General features: G+C 47.2%; 1 protein-coding gene across 2 annotated transcripts in view; it reads right to left on the bottom strand.

The window, feature by feature from the left end:
• LIN9 (lin-9 DREAM MuvB core complex component) overlaps positions 1–17702 on the bottom strand; it is a 1337113-nt gene that overhangs the window by 434345 nt on the left and 885066 nt on the right. For both annotated transcript variants that reach the window (XM_069608684.1, XM_069608685.1), the window contains one exon: positions 14873–14974. In XM_069608684.1, the coding sequence (XP_069464785.1) occupies positions 14873–14974 (102 nt within the window). The remainder of the gene's footprint in view (positions 1–14872; positions 14975–17702) is intronic.

The raw sequence follows: 17702 nt of genomic DNA, 5'->3' as shown, positions 1-17702 counted from the left end.
CGCTCGACGCCAATGACGTCAACAGAGTGGTTGGCTTGGGGTCAGGAGCACCGAGTGCCACTTTAGCCGCCAAGGCTCGCTGGTTGGGGGCCAGACCCGCAACTAGAGCCGCTTGAGTCTTAAACATTTCTAACAGAGGTCTTAAAACTCTTCCCGAGTGGTTGGCCTCACCGAGGGCTTACTTCTTTCAGATGACGAGCTGGACGCACGTTGATGGTGGTGTTGCCGCTTCTTCCACGAGGAAGTTGAGGAATGGCTCCGGGAATGGGCCAGTTTCTTGGTCTTCTTACAATGTCGATCTTTCCCCTTGTCGGGAGTGGTCACCTCAGTCTCGGCCTCCGAGGACCGGACGAGTGACCATGCCAGAGACTTGGCGACAGGTCAGCCCAAAGCGAGTTTCCCAGCCCTCTCACACAGGGATTTCGGCTGCATCTTTGCGCACTACGAGCAGGCCTCTGTGCCGTGACTAGCACCCAGACACCATAGACAGACATCATGGTAGTCAGACACTTTGGCCTTGCAATCGCGGCATCGCTTTAAGCCCGAAATCCTGAGACATATCTCGTCAAGGGCGCAGAAAAAAGGAACCGAGGCAAGGGGAGGAGTGACATGGTGTATACGGGATACATTACTCACCGTAATTGTATTTCTGATGCTTGTATCTGCTTAGATTCACATGCTGCGCATAGGCCAACATCTAGTGGAAACTGCGGAGTATTACAGTTTGTTTTTCGAAACTCGAAAATGGGCGTCGAGCTAGGGCGTGCTAGTAATACTATCCCTAGTGTGACGTCCACTGTACCCTTGATCACTCACGCGTGTAGGAGCCTCAGATTGTATTTTTTCTGACATGAGGTAGCATGAGGAGTAGCGCGAGTACAGAGTATCCAAGCAGGTACGATAGATAAGACTACAAGCATCCATGTGCCTTCTCTCAGAGGGGAGGAAGGGCGGGCGCATGTGAATATAAGCAGATACAAGCATCAGAAATACGATTACGGTGAGTAATGAATCCCTTCTGAGGCTTGTGGAATCTGCTTAGATCACATGATGTGCATAGATTAGGGAGCAGTGTTAGAAGGAGGTGGGATGTGAGAAGGGTCATGAGCGAACAAATGTCTTAGAACCGCTCGTCCAACTTGAGTATCTGTCTTGGAATGAGTGTCAATGCAGTAGTGTTGAGTAAAGGTGTGAACAGAGCTCCATGTAGCTGCTTTGCAAATGGTGTCAAGGGGTACATTTGCAATGAAAGCCAGAGTGGCACCGGTGCCTCTTGCAGAGTGGGCCCTTGGCGTAAAAGGCAGAGTTTTACTTGAAAGGGAGTAGCACAGTTGGATACATTTGACAATCCATTTTGAGATGGCACCTTTAGAGGCGCGATCTACTTCTCTGCCTGTAGCTACAGAGACGAACAGTTGATCTGTCCTTCTTAGCGGCCTGGTCTTGTCTACGTAGTAGAGGACCGCTCTTCGCACATCTAAAGTGTGTAGTTTCACCTCAGCAGAGCTTTTGGGTTCTTGGAAGAAGGCCGGTAACTCAATGGACTAGTTAACATGGAATTTAGAGATGAACTTAGGTGAGAACCTAGGGTGAGTTCGTAAAACCAGTTTATCCTTATGAACAGTAAAGAAAGGATCCTGCACTGACAGAGCCTGAAATTCACTGACCCTTCTTATGGATGTAACGGCTACTAAAAAGGAGGTCTTGTAAGTCAGATGTTTGAGACTAGCTTTCTGCATGGGTTCAAAGGGGGGGGGGGCACGAGTTTAGTAAGCACCACATTGAGGTTCCATCCTGGTGGAGGGTTTGAAATTGGAGGGTGGAGTCTCTTCACCCCTTCCATAAAAGCCTTAACCACTGGTACTTTACACCACAACACCTTATTATGGGAGGTGGTGAAGGCTGACAGCGCCGCCAGGTGTACCTTGAGTGAATTAAATACCAACCATGCACCCAGCAGGTGGAGCATGTAGGTGACAATATTGGAAGGAGTGCAATCAACTGGGTTGATTTGTTTATTCTGGCACCAAATAAATCTTTTCCATTTATCAAAGTAACAGTGTCTTGTTTTGGGTTTCCTTGATTCTTTAAGGAAATCCATGCATCTCTGTGGTAGATTGAGATGGCCAAACTATGACTTCAGGAGCCATGCTGCCAAGTTCATTGAGTTGGGTTGAGGATGCACTGTTTGACCTTGGTGCTGGGATAGTAGGTTGTGCCAGCACGGGAGTTTGATGGGTTTGCACACTGTCAGTCTGAGCAGGTGCGGGAACCACGGGTGTCTTGCCCACATTGGAGCAACTAGGATGAGCATCATCGACTCTTTGGGCATCTTGTTGACTACCTTCCTCATCAGGGGAGATGGTGGAAAAGCGTAGGCAAACATCCCTGACCAGTTCATCCATAGAGCGTTCTCCTTGGAGCCTGGCTGGGGGAACTGGAGGCGAAGTCTGGGCATTGTCTGTTGTTGCTTGTGGCGAACAGGTCTATAGTGGGGAAACCACATCGTGAAAATAGGTCTTCTACGACTTCTTCGTGTAGACACTATTCGTGTTCTTCCAGTAGTTGGTCTCTACTCAAAGCATCTACTGGTGAATTGAGATCCCCTGGAACATGTTGAGATGACAGGTAAATGTTCCGTCTGAGTGTCCATATCCACATTTTTTGGGATTTTGCGACCAAGTGCCCATCCTGTTTGTTTATGGAAAACATTGCTGTCATGCTGTCCGTTAGGATCTGCACTGACAGGTTTGATAGGTGGGGTTCGAATGCTCGAAGCGCTCTGAAGACTGCCAGGAGTTCTAGCAGGTTGATGTGAGTCTTGGCCACTGTGTGAGACCAGAGGCCCTGCGCTGTGTGGTGAAGGTGGTGTGCTCCCCATCTTGAGAGGGACGCGTCTGTAGTGACTACAGCCTGCATCTCCGGATCGTAAAAGGGTTTCCATTTGAGAGATTTTCTCTTGTACACCAGCAAAGACTTTGTACCAATGTTGGCGAAACGACCACTAGATCGTCCCACTGACCACTTGCCCGAGACCACTGTTTCGCCAACCATTCCTGCATGGGTCACATGCGCGCGTGGGGAACCAGGTAAATACATGACACCATCATGCCTAGAAAACACATCTCTTTGCGCACCCTTATCTGGCGACCGGGCTGATATTGAGGAATTTGCCGTATTAGATTACGAATTCTTTCCTCTGATGGAAAGGCCAACCCCTCTTGCGTGTTTAGGACAGCTCCTAGGAACTGTTTGGAGGTGCTTGGCACCAGGCGTGATTTGTTCTCGTTGATTGAGAAACAATTCGAAGAGGAGGTCGATCGTACTTTGGATGTTGGAAGTGCAAATTACTGGGGTTCCCCCGTGATGAGCCAGTCGTCCAGGTAAGGGTAAACTGGGATTGCCTCCCTGCGTAGGTGTGCCGCCACCACCGCCAGTACCTTGGTGAAAACCCTTGGAGCCGAGGCTATACCGAAGGGCAGCACCCTGAACTGGTAGTGCTGACTGTCCACATTGAAGCGCAAGAATCTTCTGTGCGCTGGGAACATGGAAATATGAAAATAGGCATCTTTCATGTCCAATGTTGCCATGTAATCTCCCTTATTTAGGAGGGGAATTACCTCTTGGAGCGTAGTCATGTGAACATTTTGGGGCTTGACATACTTGTTTGCAGGGCGTAAGTCCAATACTGGGCGCATTGTCAAATTTCTTTTGGCACAAGGAAGTAAGTTGAATAAATACCCTTGTTTACCTGGTTGCCCGGGACGAGTTCTATCGCGGCCTTTGCAAGAAGATTGACGATTTCCTTGAGGAAGTGTTTTTTTTGTCTTGGAGGGTGGTTGCGGGAGCGCTCCAGCAGATCAATGCAGTATCCCGCGGACACTGTGTACAGCACCCAACTGTCCGAGGTGATCCCTTCCCATGCTTGGGTTTAGTTGGAAATGCGCCCCCCCCTACTGGGCATGCGTGGGAAGGGACCCTGAGCGGAGCGTCACTGTTTGTTGGGAGGTGTACCGCCTCTGCCTGGACTGCCTCTCCTCTACCGCGGCCCCTCTTGTTACCTCTACTGTAACTTTGGGTACCTTGTTGGTTGCCACCCCACGATGTACCTTGCCCCTGTGAGTAACTGGAACCCCTCTGGGAATTTTGGCCGCGTGAGCGACGAAAATTATTATTCCCTCTTTGGTTCATGGGTTTGTTAGTCAATTGTCCCAGGGACTTTAGGGTATATTGTTTATTGGCAGTTTTGAGTGCCTCAACCACTTTGCCAAACTGGACATTCGGTTCCATCGGCATGTCGATGTGAGTAGCCTGGGTCTCTGGTTTGAACGACGACTGTCTCAGCCAAGCGTGTCTCTAAGACAGTGCTCTCTGCAATGAGCCGGCCTGCATTGTCTGCTGCATCAAAAGTCGCTTTCAGAATGCATCCGGATACTGACCTACCCTCCGACGCAATCTGGGCTAATTGGCGCTTTAGTGGTTCTGGTGCGGAGGCAATGAGGGCGGCTACTTGCTCCCATTGGTGGCAATTATAACTTGCCAGTAGAGTGGTGGAATTGGCAATTCTTGCTTGGTAAGCGGAAGTGAAAGCCAGTTTCCTTCCTAGAACATATATTTTCTTGCTCTCCTTGTCTGGGGGAGCTTTAGATGATGCTAAAGGAGTCCCTGCTCTCTTTCTGGTGGTAGTAACTACCAAAGAGTAAGCTGACATCTTATGTAAAGTGGGTCGCAGGGGGCGGCCCTGAATAGTTTTTCAATCCTGGGGTTGACTGTCCGGGTGAGAAGGGAGGGGTCAATTCTGCGTTGGATTGACTTGAGAATTAGGATGGCTTGCGCAACGGACTTCTTGTTCCCCATGATCTCTTCTGCAAAGTCCCTCTCTTCCTGGGCCCCTTGAGTGTCTATGTGAAAGTGCTCTGCTGCCCTCGCTAAGACCTCATTCAAAGGTGGACGATTATCCTCCACAGGAGAGTCATTGACAGGTGGATCTTTGGGGATAAGTGAGTCTAGGCTGCAAGCCTCTGCCTCATCCTCCTCTTCCTGGTCCTCGTTGTCGTCTCCGTAATAATCGACCCCTGTTTGGTCGTCCAGTACTTGTATGTCTGGATCTTCAGCATAGTGATGGTAGGGTAGCAATGAGAGTGGGTCTGAAATCAGACCTTGAACTGGAGTTTCCTTCCGAGGTCTTACTAGGAGGCTGAGGGTCTTTGGATCCTGAAGGAGTAGAGGTGACAGGGGTATTATGATAACTCAGAAAACAGTCTGTTTTTTTTTCATAGAAATTAGTCATAATTGACATTCTACGCATTACCCTGTCAATGTCCTCAGAACTCCACTCTCTGGAACTGGGAATGAGGACCCCCTGCTGAGGCTCCTCCTCTATTCCCATATAATGTGGAGCGGGAGGGACAATCTTGGGCCTAGTGACAGGGTCAGGGGTTTTAGATTGGTCTTTATCGGAGGATTTATGCTTTTGGCCTTGGGGTGCAGAAGTTTTATCTGATGATTTTTTCTGCTGTTTTCCCCCCTCCCCCTGAGGGAGGTGTGTGCATCAAGACTCGGAGGCAGACGTGGAAATGGCTACCGGAGTTGACTTTAGACAAGCTGCTTGGGGGTAGAGGTCGGATTCGTCTCCTCACGAGCCTACCTCCGTAACCTTGGGGAGTGAGGCACTCTTGGCAATCGTGATCGGTTGCCTTGTGTCGTGCGGCGATCTAGACCTCGAACGCCCAGAGGACACAGATTCTGTGGACCGCTCTCTTCATGGCTCCTTTATCCAGTGGCTCAACAAGTGTGTCGAGTCCCGGCTGGGTTTAGTGTGCTTAGGTGCAGTAGTGTGGGTAGCGCTAGTGTCGCCGGGTGTAGCCCCCATAACTGCCCCGCCGGACAATCCTCCGAGGCCAGGGACTTGCGCTTGGGTGTCTTTCGGCACCCCTGTGCCCTCGCTGTCCGAAACGTCAGCGTTGCTGCCGTGAACCCACCGCCTCCATGGCCTCGAGCTGCCTGGCGTAATGGGCCCAACGTTTAGTGGAGCGGTCCTTTAGAGTTTTAGCTTTAAAGAGCTTACACACTCTGCAAGTAGCTTCGGGGTGATCCCTAGGCAGACAGAGGTTATACGTGTTGAGTTTATCTACCCAAGGAAACTTGCGGTTGCACTTGGGGCAGAATTTAAATGGAGTACTCTCCATATGTTGTCTTATGGCAGCGGGCGACTATATATAGGAAATAACGAGTGTGTGTGTGTGTGTGTGTGTCCACCCCCCACTATACCTACTTGTAAGGCCGAGGCCGGAGGCCTTCCGAGGCCCAAATCCGTCATGCAGTCTCGACGGCCGTTCGTTCTTCAGATCGGCATCGATCTTCAGATCTTGACGTGGAAGTTAAAGAAGGGGGAATTTTTTATTAATTATGACAAAATGGCTGAAAGCCAGGGAACTCCGCAACTATGCTTCCGACAAGTATGGCGGAAAAAAACAATCTGAGGGTCCTACACGCGTGAGGGATCATGGGTACAGTGGACGTCACACTAGGGATAGTATTACTGGCATGCCCTAGATCGACACCCATTTTCGAGTTTCTAAAAACAAACTAATACTCTGCAGCTTTCACTAGATGTCGGCCTACGCACAGCATGTGATCAAAGCAGATTCCACAAGCCTCAGAAATATATATATGTATATATATATATACACACACACACAAACACAAACACAAACACACACAAACACGCGCGCGCACGCCTGCCGTCACGTCTGGAACCAGACGATCGAGAGTCGGACAACATGGATCAACGTCCAAGTCGAGGTACACCTCACCCCCGTGTCGAAAAGTATACAAACAGCAGGATATCTTTAATGATGAAGAATCTGCGGGAGAAAAGCAATCCATTGAAAAGGTGTACATGATGACTTAATTTCTTAAAATACCCAATCATCGGCTCAGAGTGTATTATGCAGTGAAACCCTTTCGAATAACCCTTCTTTCAAAATAAAGGCTGATGTCCGAGTCCATGAGCACCATATCTCAGTGAGGAGGTTGGCACCGAAATACAAAGTGAACCAAGTGGACATTGGTGAACAATCAAACATGAAAGCCTCTTTGCAGACTGTAGGTGGCATGGGTATTTGTTAAGAACAGAGCCCTGATGCTTCTGAAGATAGACTCCGGAGAGGAAACCTCTGACGCCACCTCTGTTGTGCATGACAGAGACCAAAGCCGTCTCGGGTTTATCCTGTAGTATCCTGTAGAAGCCTCTGAGGCCTCGGGGTGAGCCCTGAGGGAGCAGTGGCTAGCCACTGCAGGACCTGCATCCTTTTTACTTTCGCAGGGTGCCGTTGGACTTACCTGTAGAGTCATCTTCGAACAGACAAACTCAGTGATGTGAGTGGGAGTAGGTCTGTTGACAACATCTCCCCAGCGACCTACATTTAGAAGCGCATGCAGAGAAAATGTGTGACATGACATGCAGTCTGCCCACTTGTGCTCAGGGCCTACGCACTCGAGACAGAGCCTATGCGAGTCCACCTGCGCAGGCCCTACTACTCATCCCACCACCAGCGACGGCATGAGCCCTCCATCTCCTGCAACTGACCATCTTGATCCGAAGACCACAGGACTGCAGCTCGACGACAGTGCACAGAGTGAGATCTCTGTGTACACCCCGCTTCAGATGCACACAATCTGTGCCCTCATCACTTTCCCAGTTGTGGCACACCTGATGGGTGCTTGAATTCCGTTATTCCGTGCTGAATCTACTTCATTTTTCCACTCACCGCATTGAGTTCGGGCCTCAGCCCAACCTAAGATGGCCGGCGCTATACGGCCTGAAAATGAGGCTGTTAATCCTCGTTGCTGATCAACCAACTGTTCTGCCTCCTGTTTGCCGATCTGTGCCGGCTGAAACAACTGCTTATAAGAATAGTTTTAAACATGAGGTAAGCTCCATCCCTGTTAATACTCAAGGTACAGTGTGACCTAGCCCACCACCCCCTCCGAATGACTTGCCTCAAACACCATACGGCGATCTGCTTGACCAGAAACATTGCGCGCAAAGCCACAAACTAATCCTCGAGACGGTGCACCCACTCATTGGCTCCTCCTCATCTCCAAATTGCACAAAGCAGACAGTTATCACAATATCCAAAAGCACCTCGCCCCAAACTCGTTAAGTGCGCTCCATTATATCGCACATGATATGATGCATTATACTAACCCAAGAGAGCCTATATGCCGCCCACCTGCTGCACTGTACTAACCTAACTGTGCCTATCTGCCGCCCACTTGATGTACTGTACTAGCCTAACTATGCCTATCTGCTGCCCACTTTTACTGTACTAGCCTAACTATGCCTATCTCCTGCCCACTTTTACTGTACTAGCATAACTGCCCATCTAGCCTAACTGTGTCCATCTGCTGCCCACCTGCTGCACTGTATTAGCCTAATTGTGCTACCCTATTAGCCTAATTGTGCCTATCTAGCCTATCTATCTACTGCCCACTTGCTGCATTGTACTATCCCCTGATGCATCATACTAGCCCAGCCAAACTGTTTACCTGCTGCACTATACTAACCCAACTGTCTCTAACTATGCCTGCCAACTGCACTGTTCTAGCCCAATTGCACAAGGCCAGCTGCATCCACCGGCATTATCCACCAAGTCTGGCGATCCCAGACGCAGCCACCGGACTATGGTCTTCCTCGTCCTAATCATGGCCCTCTCCCTCACCATTCCAACACCAAGCAACCCACCCACACTACACCTTGCATCACCAATACAGCGCCCCCAAACATCCACTAATCCATCCTCCACTATAAACCCCAATGCCAACTGCCCCCGCCCAGGTACCATTAGCCCAGCAGAATGGATCAATCGCTTTGCAGCTCCCCACGGCCTCTGGACCCCTTGCCCAGTGGAAGTAAGAAACTCAAGACTCTGCTCTCGAATCCCTCCGCAAGACACCCCCACTGGAGAACACACGAACCTAGCACCCCACAGCTTCCCCCCTCCAACACCCCACCCAAACCACTCCACACTCCAAATATCCCTAAAACGCCAAGCTCAGTGAAGCAACCCATCATTAGGGGCGCTCTAATCAATGCCTGCTCAATGATGGCTCAGGCCCATGACATTGCAGACCCGATATTAAGCAACAACCTTCATTTCCTGTCAATTACAGAAATCTGGCTGCACCAAGAAAAGACAGAATACAGTAAAGGAGGAGGCGTAGCCTTCATCGATAAAACATCACTGCTCTTCTCAGCCAGACTTCCCCTCACAGGAACTAAAACCATCCTCATTCATCTCATCTTTCGTCCACCAGGCCTCATCTCCTTCGAGGAAGATATTTCTGACTTACTAACACCAAACCCAGCTCATAAATAATACTCCTTGGCGACTTCACCCTAGGACTATCAGATCCATATGATTCCAATGCTGCATCTGTGGAAAACACCATCTCCCAACTTGGTTTTAACTATCGTGTCTCCTCACCACCCCACAACAACGGCAGAACCCTGGACTGGTTGGCAGTTGAGGTCTGCCCCACAACCATCCTCCAAAACACCCCTACCACATGGTCGGACCATCAACTCATCTCTTTCACTTTCCAAGGAAACGCCATGACCAGCCACTCATGTAACAATGCCCCACAAACCCTCACCAAGAACAACCGCAACCTAATGCTTCAAAACCTACAGCCATTGATCCAGAACATCCTCGACCCAAACAACTTTAAAGACCTAGACGCCACCTCCCTTGTGGACCTCTACAACAACACGAGAGGCAGCTGCAAACAGCATCGTCCCCATCAAACTAGCCAAACCCACTGCTCACATCAACAAATGGTTTAACCCCAAGCTCAAAACCATGCACAACGCCAAAAGAACATCGGAAACTCGCTGGAAAAACTCCAACCACAAGCAATACAGCCCTCTTCACGAATGCAGCAACGGCCTATAAAACTGCCATCTTTAATGCAAAAAAGGAAACATGACAAACGTATCCTCAACGCCAAATCCAAAACCAAAGACCTTTTTAGGATCCTGAGGGAGCTTGAATCACCTGCACCATCAGATACATGCATCAAAGATGCAACCTGGTGTGCAAACATACAGAAAGCGCTGGCAGATAAAATTGTTTTGCTCCAATCTAAAATCGAGCACAAAAAAAGCAACCTGATCAAGAATCCCTCACCACCCATCCCAATATGTAATAGTGACTGCCCACTGTTCTCCTCACCTGTCACAGCCTTAGAAGTCGAAAACATTTAACACTCAAACCATCAAAATGCCAAAGACCTCAATACTTGATAGAGTAGCCTACCTCCAGATCCAGAAACACCTGGAGGATCACAATCTACTAGGACTCAGACAATCTGGCTTCAGGCCCAGACATGGAATGGAAACAGCCCTCCTGGATCTCAAATTCCAAATGGACGAGGCTAAGGACAACGGTAAGCTTGCCATGCTCCTGCTGTTAGACCTGTCGGCGGCATTCAACTTGGTTGACCACCAAATCCTCACTGACCATCTCTCTACAGCAGCTGCCTTCTCCAGCAACGCTTCTACCTGGATTCAATCTTTCCTGTCCAACCGCACCACCAGGGTCTTTGCCCCATCGGCCTCTGTGGAACCGATCCCCATTCACTGCAGCGTACCACAAAGCTTGTGCGTTTCTCCAACACACTACATCATCTTCACTAAGCTCCTCTTCAACCGCCTTGACAACATGGTTGTCACATATACCAACTATGCGGATGACACCCAAGTTCTCATTGCACTCATGGGGAGCTATGAAGAAGACTGAAAGAATCAACAAGATCAACCTGGAAATCCAGGCGTGGATGGCAGAACATTGCCTCTGCCTCAACGACAATAAAACCGAGCTCCTGATCACCGGATCCCAAAATCGCCTGAATAAATTAGATCCCCGCTTTGCATCCATCAACATCAATGGGAACACAATCAAAGTAGCCAAAGAGATTAAAACCATGGGAGTCTACACTGACTTCACTCTGTCCCTCAAGAAGCAGGTGAATGCAACGGCCTCTTCTACGGCTTACACTAAAACTCATTAACGCATGCAAACAATTCCTCTCGCCCAGTAGCTACATCACTCTAGCTAGAGCTCTAGTGTTATCCAAGATCGACTACTGCAACACCCTCTACTTGGGCACCTCCGAAGGGAACCTCAAACTCCAGGTCCTTCAAAACATTGCTCTTAGAGCTGCACTGAGCTTACCCAGATCCACACACATCTCCAGCTTTAGACAGAATGCCCATTGGTTACCTGTTACGAGACAGAATTGCCCTCCACACCTTGGTTATCACACATAAGTGCCTATCAAACACTGTCCCTAAATACCTTGCTGTTAAATTCAACCGCCACCAATCCGCTAGACCAACTAGATCTATCTACTTACACTGCCTCACTGTGCCCAGGTTCCATCTGAAAAGAAACCGGAATTAGCTTCCCAGTGTTAGCCGCCAAACATTGGAAGGCCGTCCCCCTCAGCCTCAGGGCGGAATCCTCCTTCTGGACATTCACAGCAAAAGCCTAAAACTGGCTCCTAGGGAAGCGCCCGTTCTGCTCAGTCCCCGTTACTGATGGGACCTAGTGCACGATGTAACATGCTCATACTTTGATCACCAACAGTAACCCCTGGTCCTCAGCACTTATTTCCATCTTATTTCTTTCTGTCATTGTATGTACCCTATGCTGATTCTCCCATGTAAAGTCCAGCTTGTAACTCGCTTGTAACCTGTAATTTTCCCCATCGGCAAAATATGTGATATCTGTGTTTTCCCACAAATCTTGGTTGTATAATTCTGTAACCTCTTTATAAGTTTAAGCGCCCAGTTACCTCAGGGTCCGGTGTGCGGTACAAATAAAGAAACTAAACTAAACCTGTTAAAAGTACCAATGGGTGTTGATGGGAAGCGAGAGAACATTTGTAAACAATAAGGGGTAAAGATTGTGTTTGGGGGACACAAGGGGAAGTATATCCAGTCTGGTCGATGCAGAGATCAGCAGGGCTAGTCACGACTCAGCGCAAACTTGTTTTGAAAGAGAGGCCTCAAAAGAGGGACCTCAAAATTGCCTGAATGTCTTTGGCCTTCAGGTTCTCTACGGATGAGTAGGTGCTTTTATGTTCCTATGTGCTAGTTATCCCATGTGTAAAGAATGGGGTACTGGTGCATAAAGTTAGTTAGCGGTCATAATTACAAAGATTCTCCCCTTGATTGCATTTTGCAGATTTGCTCCCTACTCTATGTGACGTAAATGGCTTCACCCGGAGGAAGGCTGGGCTCTACAAATTGCTCAACCCACACACCCGAAACTGAAGTTGGCAGATGAGTTACCCTAACTAAATTTTTTTCAACCTTAATTCATAACCCGGATATGTTCTCCTAAGGGCAGTGTTACTCAAAATTCTCTGTCGGGTCTAATTATAACGGGCACATGTTTAATCTAATGAGTGTTGGGTTTACACAAAAGGAAACCTTTTTATCAATTGGTGACAGTGTGGTGTACTGTACATGTGTTTAACAAGGTCACTTTTTTTACATGTTTGTGGTTTGTTACTGGAGAGATTTGAAATGCACAACTACGATGATTTGAAACTTTCAAATCTTTATGTCTATTTTTGTATTTGTTAATATTTGGATGCTATAATCATTAGCGTAATTTGATATGTTCCTGAACAGTCATTGCTTTGTTATAAATGCCTGTTAACTCTTGAGGAATTTGGATCTACTTGCTTGGTATGTGCATTTAATTCCCAAAGATCCTATTTCTTTAAAATTATGTTTGTGGGTTTATCTCAAATATGTGATGTAGGGGTAATTTTTTTATGCTGTGCAAGAAGGCCTCCGGTCTCATCCCCTTTGGATGGATACCCATAAGTATGTGGTAAAGGGGACAGACAGATACAAAATGGGTCCACAGTTATGGGGACTGCAGAAAGATTGTTGAATACAGATAGTCCCCAATGACATTAATTGACCAACCCCATCAAGGTGGTATGCTTTTAGGTCATGGCTTCCTGCACAAGAGTGACCCAACTAAGTAAATGTCCACCAGTCCCATCCAACCAATTATATTCCTTCCCTCCCGCAAGCTTGCCTTAAAGCGATTTAAACGACTAAAACCTTTCAGTTGAAGCATTAGGATGCCTTCAAATACTTGCCTTCTCTATAACCTGCGTGCTCAAGAGGTCTGACAAGGCATCTGAAAAGCCATAGTGGAGGAGTAGGTAAGAGACTTGAAGGTTAACATTCCTGACATACATTTAATGGGTCTGCTGTTTTTGTGGAGGCTGCAAAGGAAAGTATATAGACTTTCCGACAAATCCACAGGAAGAGTCCGGCTTCTAGCAGCAGGTTGGCTTTAAAAAGAATGGAAAATAATTATCAACATGCCTGTCGACGCTGGGATGCGAAGTTAGAACAAAATACTTACCCCCCGATAATGTTCTGTGTGATGGATGTTCCTCCCAAGAATTCCTCATCTTTGATATCCAACTCCTAGTGCAGCTACTCTTCAGAAACGTTTCCAGCACCACAGTAAGCAGCGCAGCTCTACATCGGCTGCAACTGACGGCTCGATGCGCCAGTCAGGACCAGAATATAGCAATGTGCCATGCCCCATGACCTTAGTTCCACCCTTTTTCTCTAGCACTCTGCCGCTGAGGGACCACAGAACCAAGGTGTAATAGGTAGCCGCCAAGACAAGCAGGTTGGGAGGGTGATGAGCAATACATGGGAGGTAGGGAGGGCGATGAATATATGGTATGAACATCCATCAGCAAAAACATTGCCGAGAGGCAAGTAAATTAAAATCCCAAGCCGAAAACAAAGTGGTGTGGGAGAAACATTACCAAGACCCCGCAAGAATGGCATGACGAAGGATCGTGAAAACAAATAAAATAAAAAGAGCCCTGCTCAGGGGATCTGTTGAAAACAAAAATGGTAGCAAGATATCCTGACACAATGCCAATCTCTGGGTATAGAGGGATTTGGTGGCAGTTTTCCTAGTAGAGAAGAGTGCGTCCAAGATGTCCTCTGACAAATCCTACTCTTTATACCTCAACCTTTCAGCAGTCAGGAATGAAGGTTCAGGCTGTGGAGGCTCAGGTGCAAAACTGGCCCCTTTGAAAGAGTAGGTGCCTCCTATGGGGCAGACGCTGGGGAGAGAGGGAGATGGCCATGTCTACCAACTGCAGGTACCACGTTCTCCGTGCCCAATCCGGAGCGAATAAGACAATCGAGGACCTGAACAGATGTAATCTCCCGAGAGACAGCGGAATGATGGCTATGGATGGGAAAGCATAGAGCACATCAAAGCCCCACTTGACTGTAGAGGCACCTAATAGTTTAGACTTTATAATCAGTCTTATAACCAGAGGTATTTATTAAATAAGTGTCCTTATTTAAACGTTTTTAGGAAATGTGACATGAACAGAATTAGAACAAGGCCTACAAGTGATGCGCCAGAGACAGGGGTGCGTAGAATAAGTTACTTAACTCAAGTGTATCTCTTTATAGTCTGTATAGGTTTAAATACTGCAAATATTAACAACGTTGCGGATGTCGATGCATAACCACAGGAAATATTGAACTTTTTCTTCCAAAGAGCTTATCACTTTATTTTAATCTTGCAGTAAGACACCAGGACAGCAAGTGCTTAGGATTTCAGAGCAGTATGGACACATTTGTGAAAGTCTACAGACCCCCCCGGGGAAACTGTACATATATATATAAAGAGACTTAACATTGCTAAAATATAGTACTATGGACCAAAAAGAGCAAGACTTGGTTTACAAGGTATTCATTCCCAACTATGAAGATAAAAGGAAAGATGGCAGCACTCACCACTTGAATTAGAAACTCTACTGGAAAACCACCAATTGTTTCACTTTCTGAACCAGGATTCTGATTTTTCCATGGTGACTGTCCTAATAAAGGGTCACTATCCTATACAAGAAAAGAAAAAAACATTTATACAACAATTAGTCCTCCACACATTCATCCCAAAAAATCAAGTACCACAACTGAGCACTGTCTGCACCATGCCTAAACTCACAAACGCATACACATTGCTTATGGATTAGATCTCAAAATTCTAAACTGCCTTATGAAGAAATGTAGAACATTATTACTGGACAATAAATGCTTTATATTTTATAATAATAATAATAATAATAATAATTAGGCTTTTATATAGCGCTACAAACCCTCAGGTATCTGAGCGCTGCTTATTATTACCCACGGTGTGTGGTGCTCATTTATCGACCTCGGAAGGATGAAAGGCTGAGTTTGGCCCCGCCGGGATTCGAACCTGCATTAACAGGCTCTGCACGGGTGTCAAAGCGGGCGCTCTACTCGCTGTGCCACTTGACCGGCTGTTTTCATCCAGTGTCACTGTCTTAATGTCACGTTCCCACAGTACCAACTCCCGCCCCTCCAGTTTCTAATTGTACTTGCTCACACTCCTCTCCACTTCATTTTTTACCTCTTCGCTATCTTGAATTGCTCTTTGCAAGAATAGGCATTACAACTTATTTGGACTTGCTCTATGTAAAGTGCTCTGATGTGTGGAGGAGCACTAAATACAACAAAAGCAATGCCTAACTCTGACTAGTGATCAAGATGAATGTTACTTACAATTAACTTTGACCTGTAGTTACAGGTATCTTTTCAATATTCTTGATGAAGCTTGGTGCAGCTGTAATATCAGTTAAAAAGAAAATAACCACACATCTGAGTAGCCCATCCATCTAATTTTGGCCCTGAAGCCAATGGGTGCAGCTGTCCCAAGGAGCACTCGCTGTTCAAGCCCTGCTGCCACTAAATGTTGCCATTGTGCTGACTTTAGCTGTGCTCTGAAGTTTGCCATCGTTCTAAATCATGCTGCCCTGTGAATTTTTTCCACAGTATAAATCCTGCGGCCTTTTGAATGTTGCCACTATGCTGGATTTAGTATTTAGCTGCTTTGGGAGAGTAGCCACTGTGGTGAATTCTACCTGCATTGCGAGACTAGCCACTGTGTTGAACTTGGCTGACCTGTGGAGCCACTGTCTAAATACTGCTGCCCTTTGAGGCAGGTGTGCTGAATCTAGATGCACTAGGAGAGTAGCTTGTACGTTGAATCTAGCTGCCTCTGAAGTTTGCCGCTAATTCCTGCTGCCCTTTGAATTTTACCAAAGTGTTAAATTTACTGCCCTTTGAACTTTGTTACTGCTTTGAATCTAGTTGTGCAAATCTAGCAAAACCTACTAACCACCCCCTACTCCTCTCACCGAAATCTCACACGCCCCAAAGGACAGCAATACTACACAAAAATTGCACAAGCTACACATCCACGACAAGAACAAACAGTCACAAACAACCCAGACACGCGACGTTGCCCCTCTGGACAAGCACAGTGCACACATTAAAAAACACAAAGCCGACACGCAGAGATGCCAGTTTCTCCTGGTTCTGACCTACCCTGTACACTTACACAGAGTCACGTGAGCGCCTGGAGACCATGCAAATAGCGTGCAGTATAAATCAACATAAGTTTAGATTTTTTTAACATACAGAGTGCCATAACTTACCGGCAAGCCTCCGAGCAGTAGGAACTGGTGATGGTTTCCATTGGATGGGTGTAAATATATCCCACAAATACATGCTAGCAACAGAGTAGCGAAGGAGCCGGAGTGGGAAGAGAATGAATAAACTCAGAATGGGGAGTGAGACTGAGGCAACCCCCAGAAAAGGAAGATACCCCAGAATGGGGAGAATGAAGAGAGCCTCAAGGGGCAGAAAATGAGAAGGAAAACCCTAAGGTGTGAGAGAATGAAAGAACCACAGAGTGGAAACTGGAAAGGAGCTAAGCCCTAAAGTTGACAGACTAAGAAACCCAGACTGCAGACTGAAAAGGAAAGCCCCAATGTGGAGAGAGATTGAAAGAACCACAGAGGGAGGAGCCAAAAAGAGGCATAGCTGGGACAGCACTCTAGCCTGAGACGAACTGTGCAACTGGAACTGTAAACCTAGGCCTCCGCTTATGGTAAAGAAGCATAGGGTTGGGATTGGAAGCAACCGGGCATCTCAGTCAATGGTTTGTTTCCAAATGTATTCCTTGGTTGTCGTATTATCTTTTTAGAAGTAGGGAAAGTAAGTTAGTATAGGATTCCGGACCAAAAACTTCACTTTTTTTGTTTAGACATCCTGACCAACATCCTTTTACTTGTTTCCGTTAGCGAGTAGGGTTTGAGATTTATAGCCAAGGGAAAGATTAGTCCTTTGACTTTGAAAGGAATAAAAGTCGCAATAAGCATGCCTCCTTATCAGCGCCTGTTTGACCCATCACAGCACCATAAAAATACACAGCTCGTTTCACACAAACACATGGGACATACGCACCAGACATACCGTATTATGTGCACACTACAGGTGCTTACCTATGCCAACATAATAGTTTGGTGTGGTAATTCTGTGGTCACATTGTGCTGTGTGTTCCCGCTTGACAAGGGTAGATGCACATGTGGGTGGGTTCTGGAGTAGTCAGCATCTGGCATTATGAATCATTTAGAAAACATGCATGTGTGACCAGTACACAATGGTGTGTTGCCATTGCTCACGCTGCCTGATTTAACACTTAATTGGTCTAGGCATAGGGCTAGTATGGTGGCTTAATTTTATGTGTGTAGGGGAG

Source organism: Ambystoma mexicanum, chromosome 4q (assembly GCF_040938575.1).
Source record: "Ambystoma mexicanum isolate Mex_15411 chromosome 4q, UKY_AmexF1_1, whole genome shotgun sequence".
NCBI lineage: Eukaryota > Metazoa > Chordata > Amphibia > Caudata > Ambystomatidae > Ambystoma > Ambystoma mexicanum.
Note: the sequence above shows the minus strand (reverse complement) of the source record. Positions and strands in the feature narration are given on the sequence as shown.